The following is a 15,668-nucleotide window of genomic DNA, read 5'->3' as shown; positions in this document are numbered from 1 at the left end:
GAGCATACTCATCTTTTATTTATTTATTCATTCATTCTTTTGATAACTGAGTGTGTAAGTTGGTCGTCAGACCCTTTCCAGTCATAGTCCAAGAGCAACAACAAAGCAACATACTGAAATTATAACATGCAAAGTATTAACATTATTAAAAGACACTTATGAATGTTAAGTATTGCAAAAGGTAGTTGACAAGTGTAATAATGTATAGCAGAAGCAAACATTTGGAACAAGTATCTCAAGTATAAGCAATTGTATTTGTGGTGATAAATTTGGACTTTTCATTCTAGTAAAAAAGTAGGGTCCCCTTTTACAAAATGTAAAAGAGGAGAGCAAAAGTTAATTTAACTAGAGTCCCAGAAGAAAGAACATAACATGTTGATGTTCAAATACTTCCTCACAACCACTTAAGAGCTTCCTTTCCCTTACCTTCTCTTCTCTGCTTTCATGAATTGAGGGAACTTGGAGGCAGAGGCACAGTCTTGTTTTTGTAATCATGTAAGTCAACTTTTGGGGGAAGACTTTTACCATTCTGACCTGATTAGGCCAGACCCATCTAGCCAGGCTATGCAGGTGTACTTGCTAATGGCGTTCTCTTTCATGCACAGAAAAAAATTGAAGATAATGTGGGGTGTTTTCCTTTTTCTAAAGCGTGCCCACCTCATATCCTCTGCATAGAGAGGACACCAACCTTTTTCACCTGCACGTCTGAATGTCTAGAAGTCAAGCTGCATGAGTAGATATCTGCCTACATACTGTAAGCATTATGTATGATAAAACATCTACTTCTACAGTGAGTATGCCCACAGAAACAATACTTTCCCTCTAAATTGTGGAACTACTCCAGAAGTGAGTAATGTGGTGTGTTTTTATTGTAGTAGAGAAGGTTGGTAATTTTACTTCTTTCTTTTGTTTTATAGGGTTTAGAAATTGAAGGAACGAAGTTTGTACTCCAACTGAAGCACCCTGACCATGCTACTAAACCACCAGGAGCTATACTGAAAGGGCCTCCCAAAGTCAGCACTACTACTTCAGATGCCAATCCAGATGGAAGGCAAGTAATGAACAATGTTAAGAAGCAAGCTTTGAAGTAAACCTTTGCATTTATTAGCGTGTGCATAGTAAGTTTTTCTTTTATCCATCAACCATCATGTAATCATCTGAATTTCCTCCAGATGTATTTGCTTGTGACTCCTTAATCTGTATTCCTGTCAGAGTCCATCTTTCTGTTGCCTGTCTGCAAACTAAGTTGCAAATGGAACTCCATAAATGTATTTAACACTGTAAGGTATTTCAAGCAGTCCCCTTGACAAGTGTATGCATCCCACTCTGCCTTATTATTCTCTTTAGCTGTTCATCCTGTTGCCTAATGTTTATGCTGCCAGCTTATCTGTGTTTTTGCTCTTCTTCTCCAATCTACTCTGTGTGCAGTAGGATTTGATGTCTCAGGTAGAAGAGTGTCCGTTTATTTCTATTCCATGGCTAGCCATTTAGGCCTTTGTTTCAGAAAAAAAAAGAAAAAACTTTGGAGTTTGTATTGATTTGTCCACTAGTGTGTGTTTGGGGGAGGGGATGCACACCCTTAGTGAATGTGGCTTGATGCCAGCAATAGACCTTGTGCAGCCCTTTCATGCACATACACCAGCATTGATGGGCATGCCTCAGAGCATCTGATCTTGTTACTCAGTACCCAGCACATGACTGTTAAATTTTCATCCCAACAAGTCAACTGTGCATGTTCCTGTTGGAACTGTTGTGGCAGTTTACTACTTCCCCTCAGCTATCATTGTGGAGTCTGAGGAATCTGAGAATAATTTTCTCAGAGGCAGTTAAGAGCAATGAGTCACGTTCCCACTTTGTAGACATTTACTTTCCAGGTGACTCCTCTTTCGGAAAAACCTTGAGATGCATGAAGTCCTATGTATATTGAAGGTCCTTTGATTCCTCCCCCTAATCCTGTCTTTATCCCCCTTAGAAACATTTCATTCAGTATAAGGGTTTGAGGAAGAGGTACTTTGTGTAATCCTCCTATGCAAAATGCAAGACATCTGTGCATCTAGAAACTTCTAGACTTGTGCGTATGTATCTTCCAAGAAGGCAGATGCTATAACCACATAACTGAGTGGCATAAGACCTTGAGTAGGTATCCTAATGATGCCTCATGTTTGATTTTCTTGGTTCATTGTAGGACACAGAAGCAGTATTTTGCCAGTTGTCACAGGCCAAGGTGTCAAATACCTTGGACAGTGTGAACAAGAGAGACTTCCCCATCACATTGGTACATAGAACCTTCAATTGTTTGTCTCATCTGTCCAAATTCCACTCCTTCCTAGGGGGTTGTTTTTATATATTCACTTTGCTTACATTTGCATATAAAACAGCCAGAAGTAGACATTTCTAACAAATAAGTTAAACTGACAGAAAACATGCGTAAGTTGATAAACTTTGACAGCATTTACTGATGTCTTATGCTCAGAGTTAAGATGACACATCTACTTGAGTTTAAATAAACTTTTAAAAAAATGGTATGTATTGAAGAAGCTTTCCTCCTTCACTGAGTATTAGCTGGAGGAGAAAGTGGCCAGGAGTCGTCTGTCTGTAACATTGATAATGGACCTCCTTATAGCCCTCTCTGGTATTGATTGTGCTGACTCTATGGCTACAAGAGCAGACTCCGCTACCTGTCTGCTGGTATGGCTGAGACTATCCATCCTTAGAGTCGATAGCTGGTAATCCATTCTGTATGCCTTTTTCATGGGAGGAGAGTCTAGAATCAACCTGCATTCCCAGATTTTGATGAATGACATGTTGAAGACAAAGCAGGCCATCTCCACCTTGGAGGATGTCTTGTGACCCCTTTTCGACCCCACTGCATCTTCTTGGCCAAGTCACCTCCTTACAGACCTGGTAATGCCTGACGACTCTGCCAACCAAGCAGTCACAATCTTGATTACCATTTCTGACTGCCTATTGTGGGGCTTTTCTCAGAGTTTAATCTGACCTGGCATGTCATCAACAAGGATCATTGAGTTCTACAAAAGGACACACCTGGTCATGTGTTAAAGTTCCTAGGTTCTCTGTGTCTTGGAAAGGATTCCACTTAAAGACCAGGCTTTTTCCTTAGAGTTCTTGGAACAGTCCCAGACATTACTCCAGTAAGGGACTATAGAAGCTGACCTTCCTCTGAAAGAAGGTCAAGAGTTCAGTTCACACTTTTTCAGGTACTGATGCAGATGGAAAGCTTCTTTTTTCCTGGAACTCTGTGACACCAATGAATACATCCAGTGTTTCATGTTCCAGATGAGTGATTCTTCAGAGAGCCATTTTACTACTTTTCACAGGACAGTTGCATATGGGACCACTTTTGGTATTTCATTGTATAATATCTGAACAGGAGACACATGATTTTCTATGAGTGATTAACACTTGCTGTTTGGACTTTCATGTACACTAGAACATAATATCTCCATGTGTATCTACCTTGACACCTAGGTGGCCTTACTGAGGGACTTTCTTGTGGTACTCTTGGAGTGGATGCTGCTGTGACTACAGCTAGGGGAAGTGGCCATAACCAAGAAGTCTTTTCTTATCCCACTTCAGAGGAATGCATTCATTGGTGTGAAGCTGAAATCATCCTTAGGATCTGTTGATGTTCATTGCATTATTTGCTGCTGCAGCCTTCATCTGTCAGATATAGGTTAATAGGTATTTACTAGGCTAATGATCACAAGGGCCTTTTTAAGCTTAGCCATGCATCCCAAATTTCTGACAAGTTCTGATACCCTTGATAAGTGTAAGTATTGGCCTGGGTGCTGAGCCATTTACAGGCTACCTGTGTCCATTAAAGACATAGGAGCGAAACCAGAAATGAATTTCCAGTTTCCCATCCAGTTGTCCAAGTTGCACTTGAATTGGGTTAGGAAGAAACTCTGCTTCACATGGACTGGGAGCCTGTTCCAGAGACGGGGTAGTCTCTGGGATACATACCTATCTCTTCAGCAAGTCCTAGTTCTATCACAGGCAATGTTTAAGTCTTTAGAACAGGTAATTCTGGTGCTGTTTTTTTGTGGATATGCAGGAGGTCCATTAGAGTGGGGTCTGTAAATGTCCTGTGTACCAGGTATAGATCGCCCCTCAAAAGCCCGTAGGAGAGAGAATACAGGGATAGGGCCTTGAGGCAGTCTGCGTAGGACATTTTACGTATGCCCTGTTTTCTTTTAGTAAGGAACTTCTATGGACGTTCCATTTGTTGGATATGCCTGGTTAGGTACATACCAAAGGGGGCATTGTACTCAATGATAAGTCTGATGAATGCCGAAGACGGTGGAACAGTGACTTCCTTGGACTTAGATGCCATACCTTTGTTTATAAGTTGCGCAACATGCAATGATTTCCTCACCACTGTAGAGATGTAATGGTCAAAGGGTAGATTACTATCTATGTGAGTCCCCAAGTTCTTGACTACGGGTTCAGCTCTAAGGGGTGTGTTGTCAATATGATAGTTACCAGGGAGGGATGACTTCCGAAAGGATATTATTATGCATTTCTTGGAATTTAGTTTTAGTCCATGACTCTGACACCAGTTGTTTGTCTGTGTCAGCCCCTCCTGGAGAACATTTGTGTCAGCGTGAGATTCGGTAATTTGCAATCATCTGCAAATTTAGTCAGCCAGTGACCACTGACATTGGCCTTGACTTCTGAGAAGTAAATGCCAAAAAGTAGCTGTCCAAGGACTGATCCCTGAAAGACACTTGTGACTGCCCTCTTTGCAGAGGTGGAGTCCTCAGTTCTAACTTCCTGGGTCCTGTCTGTGAGCCAGTTGGCTATCCAATGGGTGACATATGGGTTTGTACCTAACCTCTTGAATTTATCAACAATGCCCGAGTGGGATATCGTGTCAGATGCCTTGGCCAGGTCAAGGTAGGCAATGTAAACTATTTTGCCCTCATCCATTGCTATAGTGACCTTCTCAAAGAAGTCCACCAGGTTAAGTAGGCATAATCTGCCCTTGACGAAACCGAATTGGGTTGGGTCCAGTGTCTGGAGGTTTACTATATCTCTGTGGATCATTTCCATGATTCTTTCTGTGGCTTTACATGTAAGACTAGTGAGACTTGCGGGTCTGTAGTTTCCAGGGTCTGTAGATGGCCCACCTTTGTGCAGAGGGATGACTGTTGCCTTTCTGCATTCATGAGGCACGAAGCTTGTTTGGAGGCTACAGTTAAGTAGTAATTCTAGAGGTCCCAATAGGTCATGTTTCATGCTATTTAAAAGGCATCCTGGGATATTGTGTGGGCCCAGTGATTCAGTGTTCTTGGTCTTAGAAAGCGCATTAAGGACCTGTTCTCTAGTGATAGTAGGGGGAGTTATATTTGATATTTCCTGAGGGAAGGTTGAGTGTGAGAGAGGGGTAAAGTTGGAGCTGAATCTATCAACCAGGAGGTTTGCTGTATCGTCTGTCTCAGTATAGGTGGCTCCATTTACAGTGAGCGCTGCACACAATTCTGTATTGCCTTTGAGGTTGCGGACATAGCTAAAGAGTGCTTTGTGGTTGTCCTTGGCCTGGGAGGCCAAACGTGCCTCAAATTTGGCTTTGGTAGACTTTGTCTTCGGAGTTGTTTGTTTAGCTTGATGAGAGTGCTTTTATCCTGCCAGGTGCCGCACCTCTTAATTTTTGGCATGATTGTCTTCTTGTTATACAGCCTATTGATTTTGTGGTTCCACCAGGGTGGCTTGCTTTTTTTTTTTTGAGTTCGTTCTTTACTTCCTGGTGGGTACAGCTGCCTCTATGCAGCTATTAACATGCCTGTATAGGTATAGGGTTTCTGTGAACAGTTCTGCATAGGCAGCAGTGTTCTCAGGGTTTGTGGGGGCTTGAAATTTTGCCAGGTTCTCACTTAATAGCTGAAGGTTAACCTTTGTATAGTTCCTGAATATTCCAGGTTTAGCTGGGAGGTCCAGGTTTTATTTTTACTTCAAAGGAGACCATTTTGTGATCTGACCTTACCAGTGTAGGCGTTACAGTAGGAGGTGTGCAGCAGTCTTCCATATAAGTGAGGACCAGATCCAGTATAGTTGCACCCCTGGTGGGTGTATTGATTATCTGGTCCAGGGAGTTTGTGTTTACAAAATCCAGGAATCTCTGTGCATGTATGATTGGTGTTGTGTAGGATTCACTGTTAATAGTGTGGTAATTAAAGTCACCCATGAATATGGTATTGGGTTGATGGTTAGTGTTTCTAATAAGTTTAAATACATGGTATGGGTTTCTGGGTCATAGTGGGGGACCTATAGCTTGCAAGGAAGCAGTACTGGATTTTTACCTATGGTGATTTAAACATGGAGCAGCTCAAGTGCATTGTCCTGTTTGACCAGCCTTGAAGTATATTTATTTTTGATGTAAATAGAGAGACATCCACCTTTAGTCCCTGCCTGTGAAGTAGCTGGCCTAAATGTGTGAAAAACATTATAACCTTGCACTGTTGGTGTGCTCTCCGTGGCTTTAAACCATGTCTCAGTGACCGCAGAGACATCAGCATTCTGTAGGGTAAAGAGAGCTTCTGGGGAGTGGAGGTTTTTGTTTAGACTCCTAGCATTGGGCAGTAATACCTTTAGATTTTCTTGGTTTTGATTTGCTGTGTCGGACGTACTTTCAGTTTGGCATTGCCTAAAAAAGGCACTATGGGGGAAGACAGTGTTTTAGCTAATATTTGAAAGCATAGAGGGTAGAGGTGCAGACCATCCTGGTAAAGCAGCATGGTCTGTTGGCCATCTCCTTCCATGCTGACAAATATTGCACCCCCTTAGAATGACACCAGAAACTAAGCCAGTTATTAAAGTTAGTCATCTTTTGTTCATATTGTGACATCATTCTTGGAGAAGGTAAAATGCTGCTCACTGCTAGGCTCATAGCAGCCTGAGACACATGTCCTGAGAGCTCCATGATGTCTGTCTTCATATAGTCTAGGGAGGTACGTCTCAGGTCATTTACTTCCGCATGAACTATGACTGAGTCATATTGGTAAATATGGTCCAGTGACCTGAGTGCATGTGTGGTGTGGCAGATCCTAGCCCCTGATAAGCAACTGACCGTAACTTTCCCCTTACTCAACCTGGTGAAAGGGACATCAGTGTGTCTCACGTTGGAGTCTCCATTGACTAGAATGTTGGATTGTGTGGTGGTTTGCCTTATGGGCTTAGACCCAGAGGCTCCATGAGATGTAGCTCTGTGTGTTGATGGTGGGTGTTGTTTTTAAGGAATGCATTTGTGGCTGCTGATGTTATTTGTTATTTACACTTCATCTAGGATGTCTTTGTGGTTGTAGGAAGGTTACATTTATGTGCCTCAGCATATGTGAGTCAATATGTCTGCTTTGAATTGTGCATGATGAATGTAGCATGTGTACTACTGACAACCTGCAGGCAGGTATCCCTAAGGTCAGCCCAGCTTCCAGAGTTATACTTTCCCCCAGTGGCTCCCTTCCCCCTCATATTCGAGGACAAAAGAGTGGTCTTAATACCATTTTCAGGTCTTTTTTTTTTTTGTTACCATAGCATTAGTGTGGTCACGTGAACATTGAGTGTTATCAGTTTTTCAGTTGACATACTTTTAGAGAATAAAATACCCCACTGGGGACTTTCTTTTGCTCTTTTTATTGCTGTGTTTACAGTTTCTTCTAATGATTAGTAGTGACTGATTTAGGTGTAGTTATTAAGAAAACTAACTATGTGGATTATAGGAAGCAAATTACACTTCAAGATTTATTGTAGTGGTGCCTTTTCTTTGTTGGGCCAGAGTCTGACATGGACTCATGCCCGTACTTTGCCAGGTTCATCTCAAGGGCATTCAGAAGAAGAGGGAAATCTCTGCTGGAGTTCACAATTCAAACAAGAGAATGCATCTGGTATCATACAACCAAGATGACTTCAGCCAATGCTTCTGGGAGCCTTCCTCCAAGATGCAAATATATTGAAAAGCAGCATGAAGATAAATTACAGGAAACCAGAGGCAAGCCCATTAGATGTCATTGGTTTCACATGCCCAGTGACTTCAAAGTTGAGAAAGGCCCTTTTGCAGTCCCTAGCTTCAGAGTAGGTTTTAGCCAAAGTATCTACTGCAATTATCTCCCAGACCAGCATGCTTTGGCTGCTAGCTTAGCCTCACAAACCAAAGACGTCAAGACACTGGCCAGCTCTGTGAGGCCTGAGGGCCCTTGCTTCTAGCACTTGGTTTATTAGCAAGGATGAGGATGGTGTTTCCTTGATCTTTACCCACGAGGAGGTTACCAGAGATGGTGTGGCAGTCTTGGTTGCCCTTTGGTGAATTGAGGACCCCTGAGATCTCCACAAAGAACCTGAGGCTTAAAACACTGAAGGTTAATCTCTGCCTGCTAGCTTGGCTCAGCTTGACTGAAGTCTTGGCTCTGTCCACCTTCCAAGCTTTTTCACAGCAGTTTTTGCCAACTGGCTTGAGACTTCATGAGTTTCCAAGCAGCCAGCATTAAAAGTTTGAAGTATCCTGGAATATGGAACCTCCATTCTATTACCTCAGACTCTGAGGCAGATGAGATGGACTATGTTGGTTAATTACAATCTTCCCGTCTATGAGTCTGACACTGTAGACAGTGTCTTCCTCTTCACCTCCAGAGGATCTCTTCTTTGGAGATGTCCTTTACAAGACGACAAAAAAAAAATGAATTCCACTGGAAGACCAGGCTGTGCTTGCGAGTATTCCGTAGATATAGAGCCTTAATGGATCTTCCTGAGACAAGAACATTAGCAGTTCTTCCAGTTATTGACATTCTGGAGGATGGATTAACTAATGCATTTAGGGAGCCACATTACTTACTCCCTGACTAGTTTTACCCAGGGAAGAGTTCCCAGAAGTTTCTGTACAAAACTCTTTGGCTGATCCAACTGTGGTGCCCCTGTATCCCAGTAGGTGATTGCCATTGTATCCCAGCAGGTGATTGCCCCTGTATCCCAGCAGGTGATCGCCCTTGTATCCCAGCAGGTGATCGCCTTTGGCTCCTTCTAGGAATCTTGTTTTCAATGATAGAGATAGTAAGATTTTCAACTGATTTGAAGGGAGAAGGCATATATCTCTGCTACCCTAGCTTTCATTCTCAACTAATTTGAAGGAAGAAGGCATGCATCTCTACTACCCTAGCTTTGAGTCTTAAATTGTGAGACACATGCTCAAGTACCAAGAAATCCTGCTGGAGAATGAGGTCCAAGGCAGAGGGGATAACTGGCAAGGATCTGAAACCGGTTGAATTATGTGAGCTTTCAAACCAGGTTACCAGGCAACCCAAGAAATATGGTTATGATCTAGTGGATGCATCTTGCAGGGCAGCAGTAACAAAACAAGTTCAGTTATTAGGAAACTTCCCTGGCTGAGGATACAGCCCCCTACCAGACCTTGTAAAGGCAGAGCTTCTTAAGTGTACCCCACAAAATAAACCTCCCTACAAAGAAGAAAAGGGAGAGAGAGATCCAGGGAAATAAAAAAGAGAGGTTAAACAACTAAGATCAAGGGATTTGAACTGTTAGAATAGACATAGAAAATTTGATTTTTTTTTGCCAACTGTAGAGCTACAAATATGTTGGCTGTCAAATTGTGGCAACATGAGGTGGAAAAATGGATCTATAGAGTAAAGAAAATGGTGATGAAAAGGTAGATGTGAAGTTTGATAAAATACTGGCAAGCTTCAAAGAATGTCATCAACAGTTATACAGAGATAGAAATGGGGAAATCAAGAAAAAATACAAATGGAAGTATTTATGGAAGACTTGAATATGCCAAGGTGAGAGATAGATGAGGTTTAACAGTTAAGACAGGAGGAGATAAAAATGGTGATGTATAACCAATCTGCAGGAAAGTCTCCAAGAAATTATGATATTCTGGTAGAAGCTGAAAGCTAGGAGGAAAGAAATTGATAAAGCTCTGGAAGGTTTTGTTTAACAATGTTTTAAAATAAAGGAGTGAAGGCACCAACATCCTCGACAAAAACTGTGGTGGCTGTAATACCTAATGATGGTAAAGGCCCACCACGTCCAGCTTCATATAGGCCATTTCAATTTTAAACCATTAATGTGAAGTTGTTAAATCTCGACGTTTATTCTCACTTATGTGTTCGGAGCCGATCCTCGGCTCCGACACGGCCGATAGCAAAGCTCAAGGTTTGCCAGTAGCTCAAGACCAAGCCCCTTATCCCACAATGCACTGCTAGAATTACCTCAGATCTAGTTTGCCGCGGCAAGAGAGATCTCGGTGATCCAGCTAGCTCGGACCATTTATGGGAAAATAGCAAGTTTTATAAAAAAAAAACATTCTTTTTTGTTTCTAAGATAGTTGTGTGTTAGTATTAGATAATTACATAATATAATCTATAGTTTTAAATAGTTAGTGCCCTGTTGGCTTAGTTGGTTTGTGGGGGCCTTTAGCCCTATTTACTCTTATTAGTCTTTTCTAATAGACAGGCTTTTTCTCTGTGGGCCTCTTTAGCCCTATATTTGTAATCTATAATTATATTGTTATAGTTAGTGCTCGGTTTGGGCTTAGTTGTTTGGTGGGTCTTTACAAGTGAGTAAGGACTTTACTGTCTTACTTTTTGCAGTTTACTGTTTTGTTTTATTTAACTATGACGGATGAAAAGGAGAAATCCCATCCTAAATCGGGATTCAAAAAATACCCAGATTGTGGGCAGAAAATGTCCATCACTGACGGACACATTCATTGTGTCTACTGTCTGGGGGCTAAACACCTCCAAGACACTTGCAGCATTTGCCATTCCTTTTCTTCGAGAGTCCTCTTGGAGAGAAGGAGGAAGCTAATAGACAGGGGATTGCTACAGCAATCCTTTTCTGAGGTGCTGAGTAGCCATGAGGGTACTAGCATGCCCTCCAAATCCTCAAAATCCAAATCTTCAGACAAAGTGACAAAAAAGGCAAAAATTTCAGGAGGAGCTCGGAATCGAGTGTACCTTTGATTCAGAGCCAGCTCTCAGTATTGGAGCCGGTCTCTGAAGTTCCTTCTTCTCCTCTGCTCCAGCCAGCACCTTCGGTGCATTCAGCTAAGTCCTCAGTTAGCCTTTCAGATTTGGACATGGATCGGCTAGTGCAGAAGCTTTTACAGGCACCAGGACTTGCCAAATTGTTGTCGGCCCTGACCAGCTCGTCGGTGCCGAAGACCATGGAATCGGATTTGTGTACTCCTCCTCCGAGCCGTACTGGACTCTCGGAGCCGAAGGAAACTGAACCGATGATTGTCGAACCCTTGGAGCCGATACCCGCACCGGTGTTATCGGCTCCATCTACTCGGATGTCCTTGGCGCCGACCAAGGACTCTGAGCCGACGCTCTCCCATCGGGTCCAGGGAGGATAGTCTAACCGATTTGTCGGTGCCGACTCTTCCTCTCGGAGCTTCGGCTCAGATGAGCTCAGCTCCTACCTTGGGCTCTGAGCCCAGGGTTGTGGTGCGGGAGGATCGGACGGTACTCTTGGGTCCGTCCTCTCCTTCTCGTCGGAGCCATGGTGCCTTCGATGCTATGAGGAGAGTTTTGTCTCCAAAGATAACATCAGCATCGGTTCAGCCTTCCCTCTCCCGTCAAGCTCCTGTGTCTGCTTCTTCATCTACCGGTCCCTCTAAGCGTAGAGACCCCGAGCCTCAAGTACCCCCACAGGGCATCCCCTGCTCTTCTGAGACCTCCCCAGATCCCCCCACTGAGGAGGTGCCCAGGAAGAGACTGTGCAAGAGGAGGCACTTAGACTCCCCACAGGAGTCTTTGACATCTGGCACGGACTTAGATGAGTCAGAAGGGTCCCCTCGATCCCCCTCTGAGGGTATCTTCTTTACAGAGATACTAGAGATCCTTAGTCAGAGGGGCGATTGGCAGTCCAAGACCCCTACTGAGGATGAGTCCGTGCTCTTGAAGGCTTTTGGGTCTCAACCTTCCACTTCTTGGGTGTCTCCGCCTTACGACGAGCTCATTGAACTGACTTCTTGTAAGGCGTGGGAGTCACCGGAGGCCATGGAACCTGTTCCTTGTAAGCCCAATAAATTCATGTCTGCACCACTGGACAAGCCATTTTTGACAAAGGGAGTGCCTGTTGATGCCATCGTGGTAGCTGCAGCCACCAAAAAGGAAGTGTCTGAGACATCCACATCTATCCATCCTCCTAACAGAGATTCTAGGGTCATGGATAGATATGGGAAACACATGTTTAGTTCAGTGACTTTATCTCTGCGATCACTGAACTACTTAACCCACTTTACGAGACTACAAAGAGATCTCCTGAAAGAGTTAGGAGATGCTCTCCAGGGTACGGTAGCTGCAGGGGTGACCGACAAAGTCAACGCCCAGCTCGCTACCCTAAACTCAGTGGTAAACTCGTCCATGTGTCTCATATCGTATGCAGCTGATGGTTCGAGTAGAGCCGCTAGTTCGGGCATTGCTCTTCGAAGACAAGCCTGGATGCGTCTCTGTTCCTTTGCGGAACCCTTTAAGTCTTCCTTTATTAATACCCCATTCGATGGCTCATCACTGTTTGGGCCCAAAGTAAAGGAAACTTTAACCAGGTGTGAGCAGGAAGGCAAGACCTTTTCTGCCGTTGGAGTCTGTTTTTTTACCCCAACTCAGCCCTACCCCAAGGGCCCCAGGGGAGGGAAAATGTGGTTCCGAAAAGCACAAGGAGCCATTCAGGACACACGTGGAGAAACCCCCTCTAGAGGCAGTGGAGGAGGTTATAACGGAAGACGCCGCCCCCACGGCAGAGGGAGTCCGCAGCAACAGGGTGACAGGGGTCAGTTCTCCGCTCAACCCTACCAGCGCCCCTGAAAGGGGGCCCGACTGTTTGGCTCGAGTCAGTTGGGGGTCGCTTGTCTTTGTACCCAGAAGCCTGGCTAAACATAACATCAGATACATGGGTACAAAGCATCATTTCCAGAGGATATTTAATACCGTTCTCTTCCCCTCCCATTCCTGTAAACAGAATCCCAGATGTTCCTCCCAATCTCAGGGAACAAGCAATCGTAGAGGTCCACAGATTGCTAGAAAAAAAGAGTCATCCAACCAGTCCCAGCAGACCAAGTTGGATTCGGAACTTACTCAAAATTCTTTTTGGTACCAAAGAAAACAGGGGACTGGAGACCTATCTTGGACCTCAGCAGACTCAACCAATTCATAAAGAAAGAGAAGTTCCGAATGGTCACGCTTCAGTCCATTGGATGTGCTCCATAAATCTCAAGGACACGTACTATCACATAAAGATGAACAGGTACTCCAGAGATCATCTGCGTTTACAGCTGGGAGGCAATCATTACCAGTTTCGAGCCCTGCCCTTTGGTCTCACTACAGCCCCCAGAGTGTTCACCAAATGCATGGCAGTGGTCACGGCTCACCTGAGACGTCTAGGATTCCAGGTGTTTACATACCTAGACGATTGGCTCCTCACCACTACCACCAGGCATCAATTAACTCAGGCAACACAATACACTCTGACACTCTGCCATCAATTAGGCATTACAATCAACTTCAAAAAGTCTGCCTTATTGCCATCGCCGCATACTGTTTTTATAGGAGCAGAGTTAAATAACTCAACTACCACTCTGTCTTCCTGTCGAAACAGTCTCACTTCTCCACCAACACGTCAGCTCACTGGTGTCAAAGAACAAAGCTACAGCAGCAGAGGTATTGAAGGTGCTAGATTTGATGGCGGCAGCAATCCTGGCTATACCCACTCGCAAGGATGCATATGCGAATTCTTCAATGGCTCCTCTTTGCTCAGTGGTCGTACCAGAAACTACCAATGCACCACATGATTCTCATCACGGATTCTTGCAAGAGAGACCTTCGGTGGTGGTTGATGTCTCTTCATGTCACAATCGGAAGACCCTTTGCCGCCCCCCCCCCCCCCCCGTAGCCACTGTGACCACGGACGCTTCCCTGATAGGGTGGAGGGGGCATTTTCAGGGAAAGACTGCCCAAGGCACATGGACAGATCAAGAATCACATCTGCACATCAGTGTTCTAGAGTTGAGAGTGGTACTTCTGGCATTGCAGTACTTTCCTTTCAGGACTCTCTCCCTCTAGGAACTATTGCAATTCAGACGGGCAACATGTCAGTAGTCTGGTACTTGAACAAGCAAGGCGGAACCAAGTCTTACCCCCTTTGTCGAGAAGCCCTCAGGGTCTGGCAATGGGCTGTGTCGTCCCAGCGTTTTCTGTTAGCAACGCACATCCCAGGGAAATCCAACGTGATAGCAGACAAGCTAAGCAGGGCAGTATTGCTCCCTCACAAGTGGTCTCTCAAACAACAGGTTGCGGAGTTGATTTTCCACAAATGGGGCCAGCCTTGCTGCGACATCTTTGCCAGCCACATCATTTCAAAATGCAGAAGCTACTTTGCCCTAATACCACCTCCCGGTCATCCCCCGAGAGATGCACTTTTACGCGATTGGCCCCCGGGTCTCCTTTATGCATTTCCACCTTTCCCATTAATACCCAGATTTTTACAGAAATCAAAATCGTTGGGCAGGACTGTTATTCTCATAGCCCCCTACTGGCCTCGACAGATTTGGTTCCCGTTTCTCCACCATCATCTTTTGGAAGATCCATGGATCCTGGACCCAGTTCCGGACCTTTTGATGCACCCGTCAGGTGACCTCCATCCTTCACTACAGTCCCTGAAACTGACTGCTTGGCTAATCCACTTCCTCTAATTGCCAGGCTTCTTTCAATTTCAGAAGATAGAAGACAAATTCTCTTGTCTTCTCACAAGTCATCTACCAGGAATTTATATGGCAGTAAATGGAAAAGGTTCTCAATTTGGGCCAACACGCAGAACATTGACCCTTTCCGAGCTTCGCTATCATCTATTTTAGAATTCTTGACAAAACTTTTTAAGGAAGGGGCAGCAGCTGCTACAGTTAGAGTCCAGTTAGCTGCCATCTCAAATTTTCACCTTGGGTTTGGTGGCTCAACTGTTATGGGCCATAAATTATCCAAGACTTTTCTTAAAGGCGTTCTTCATATGAGACCTCCTATCAAAATTCCCTATTCTCCCTGGAATTTAAACTTTATGCTGTCTCAAATTATTCTTCTCCCTTTTGAACCAGCATCTTCTTGTGATCTTAAATATTTATCCTGGAAAACTGTTTTTCTTGTGGCCATTACTTCTGCCCGCAGAGTGTCAGAACTTCAAGCATCATCTATCAGACCACCTTACATGATTTTCCATGCTTGTAGAGTATCTCTCAGAACAAACCCCTCATTTTTACCTAAAGTCTGTTCCGAGTCAAATATCAATCAGGTCATTGAGCTGCCAGTCTTTTTTCCCAACCACTCTAACAAATTGGAATACATGCTGCACAAACTTGATGTACACAGACAGCTCAGATTTCATCTTGACAGAACTAAGGATATTAGAAAATCAGATCAACTTTTTGTATCCTTCTCAGAAGCCAGAAAAGGCAATCCAGTGGCTAAAACAACCTTATCTAAATGGTTATCCGATTGTATATCCTTTGTTTATGAAAATGTGAGCATGCCATTAACACACAAACCTAAGGCTCATTCTACTAGAGCCGTCGCTACGTCTTCTGCTTTTCAAGCTAAATTGCCCCTTGACAATATTTGCACTGCAGCCACTTGGTCTAAGCCTCATACCTT

At 44.0% G+C, this 15,668-nt stretch overlaps 1 protein-coding gene across 1 annotated transcript in view; it reads left to right on the top strand.

The window, feature by feature from the left end:
• The window catches only part of LOC122795708 (30S ribosomal protein 2, chloroplastic-like), a 1,331,913-nt gene that overhangs the window by 1,236,663 nt on the left and 79,582 nt on the right, over positions 1 to 15,668 (top strand). Inside the window, exon 9 of the mRNA XM_044064010.1 lies at positions 918 to 1,051. Within this exon, the coding sequence (XP_043919945.1) occupies positions 918 to 1,051 (134 nt within the window). The remainder of the gene's footprint in view (positions 1 to 917; positions 1,052 to 15,668) is intronic.

This window comes from Protopterus annectens, chromosome 2.part2, assembly GCF_019279795.1.
Source record: "Protopterus annectens isolate FY-2018-M chromosome 2.part2, PAN1.0, whole genome shotgun sequence".
Lineage (NCBI taxonomy): Eukaryota > Metazoa > Chordata > Ceratodontiformes > Protopteridae > Protopterus > Protopterus annectens.
This window is presented reverse-complemented; position numbering and strand designations above follow the sequence as displayed.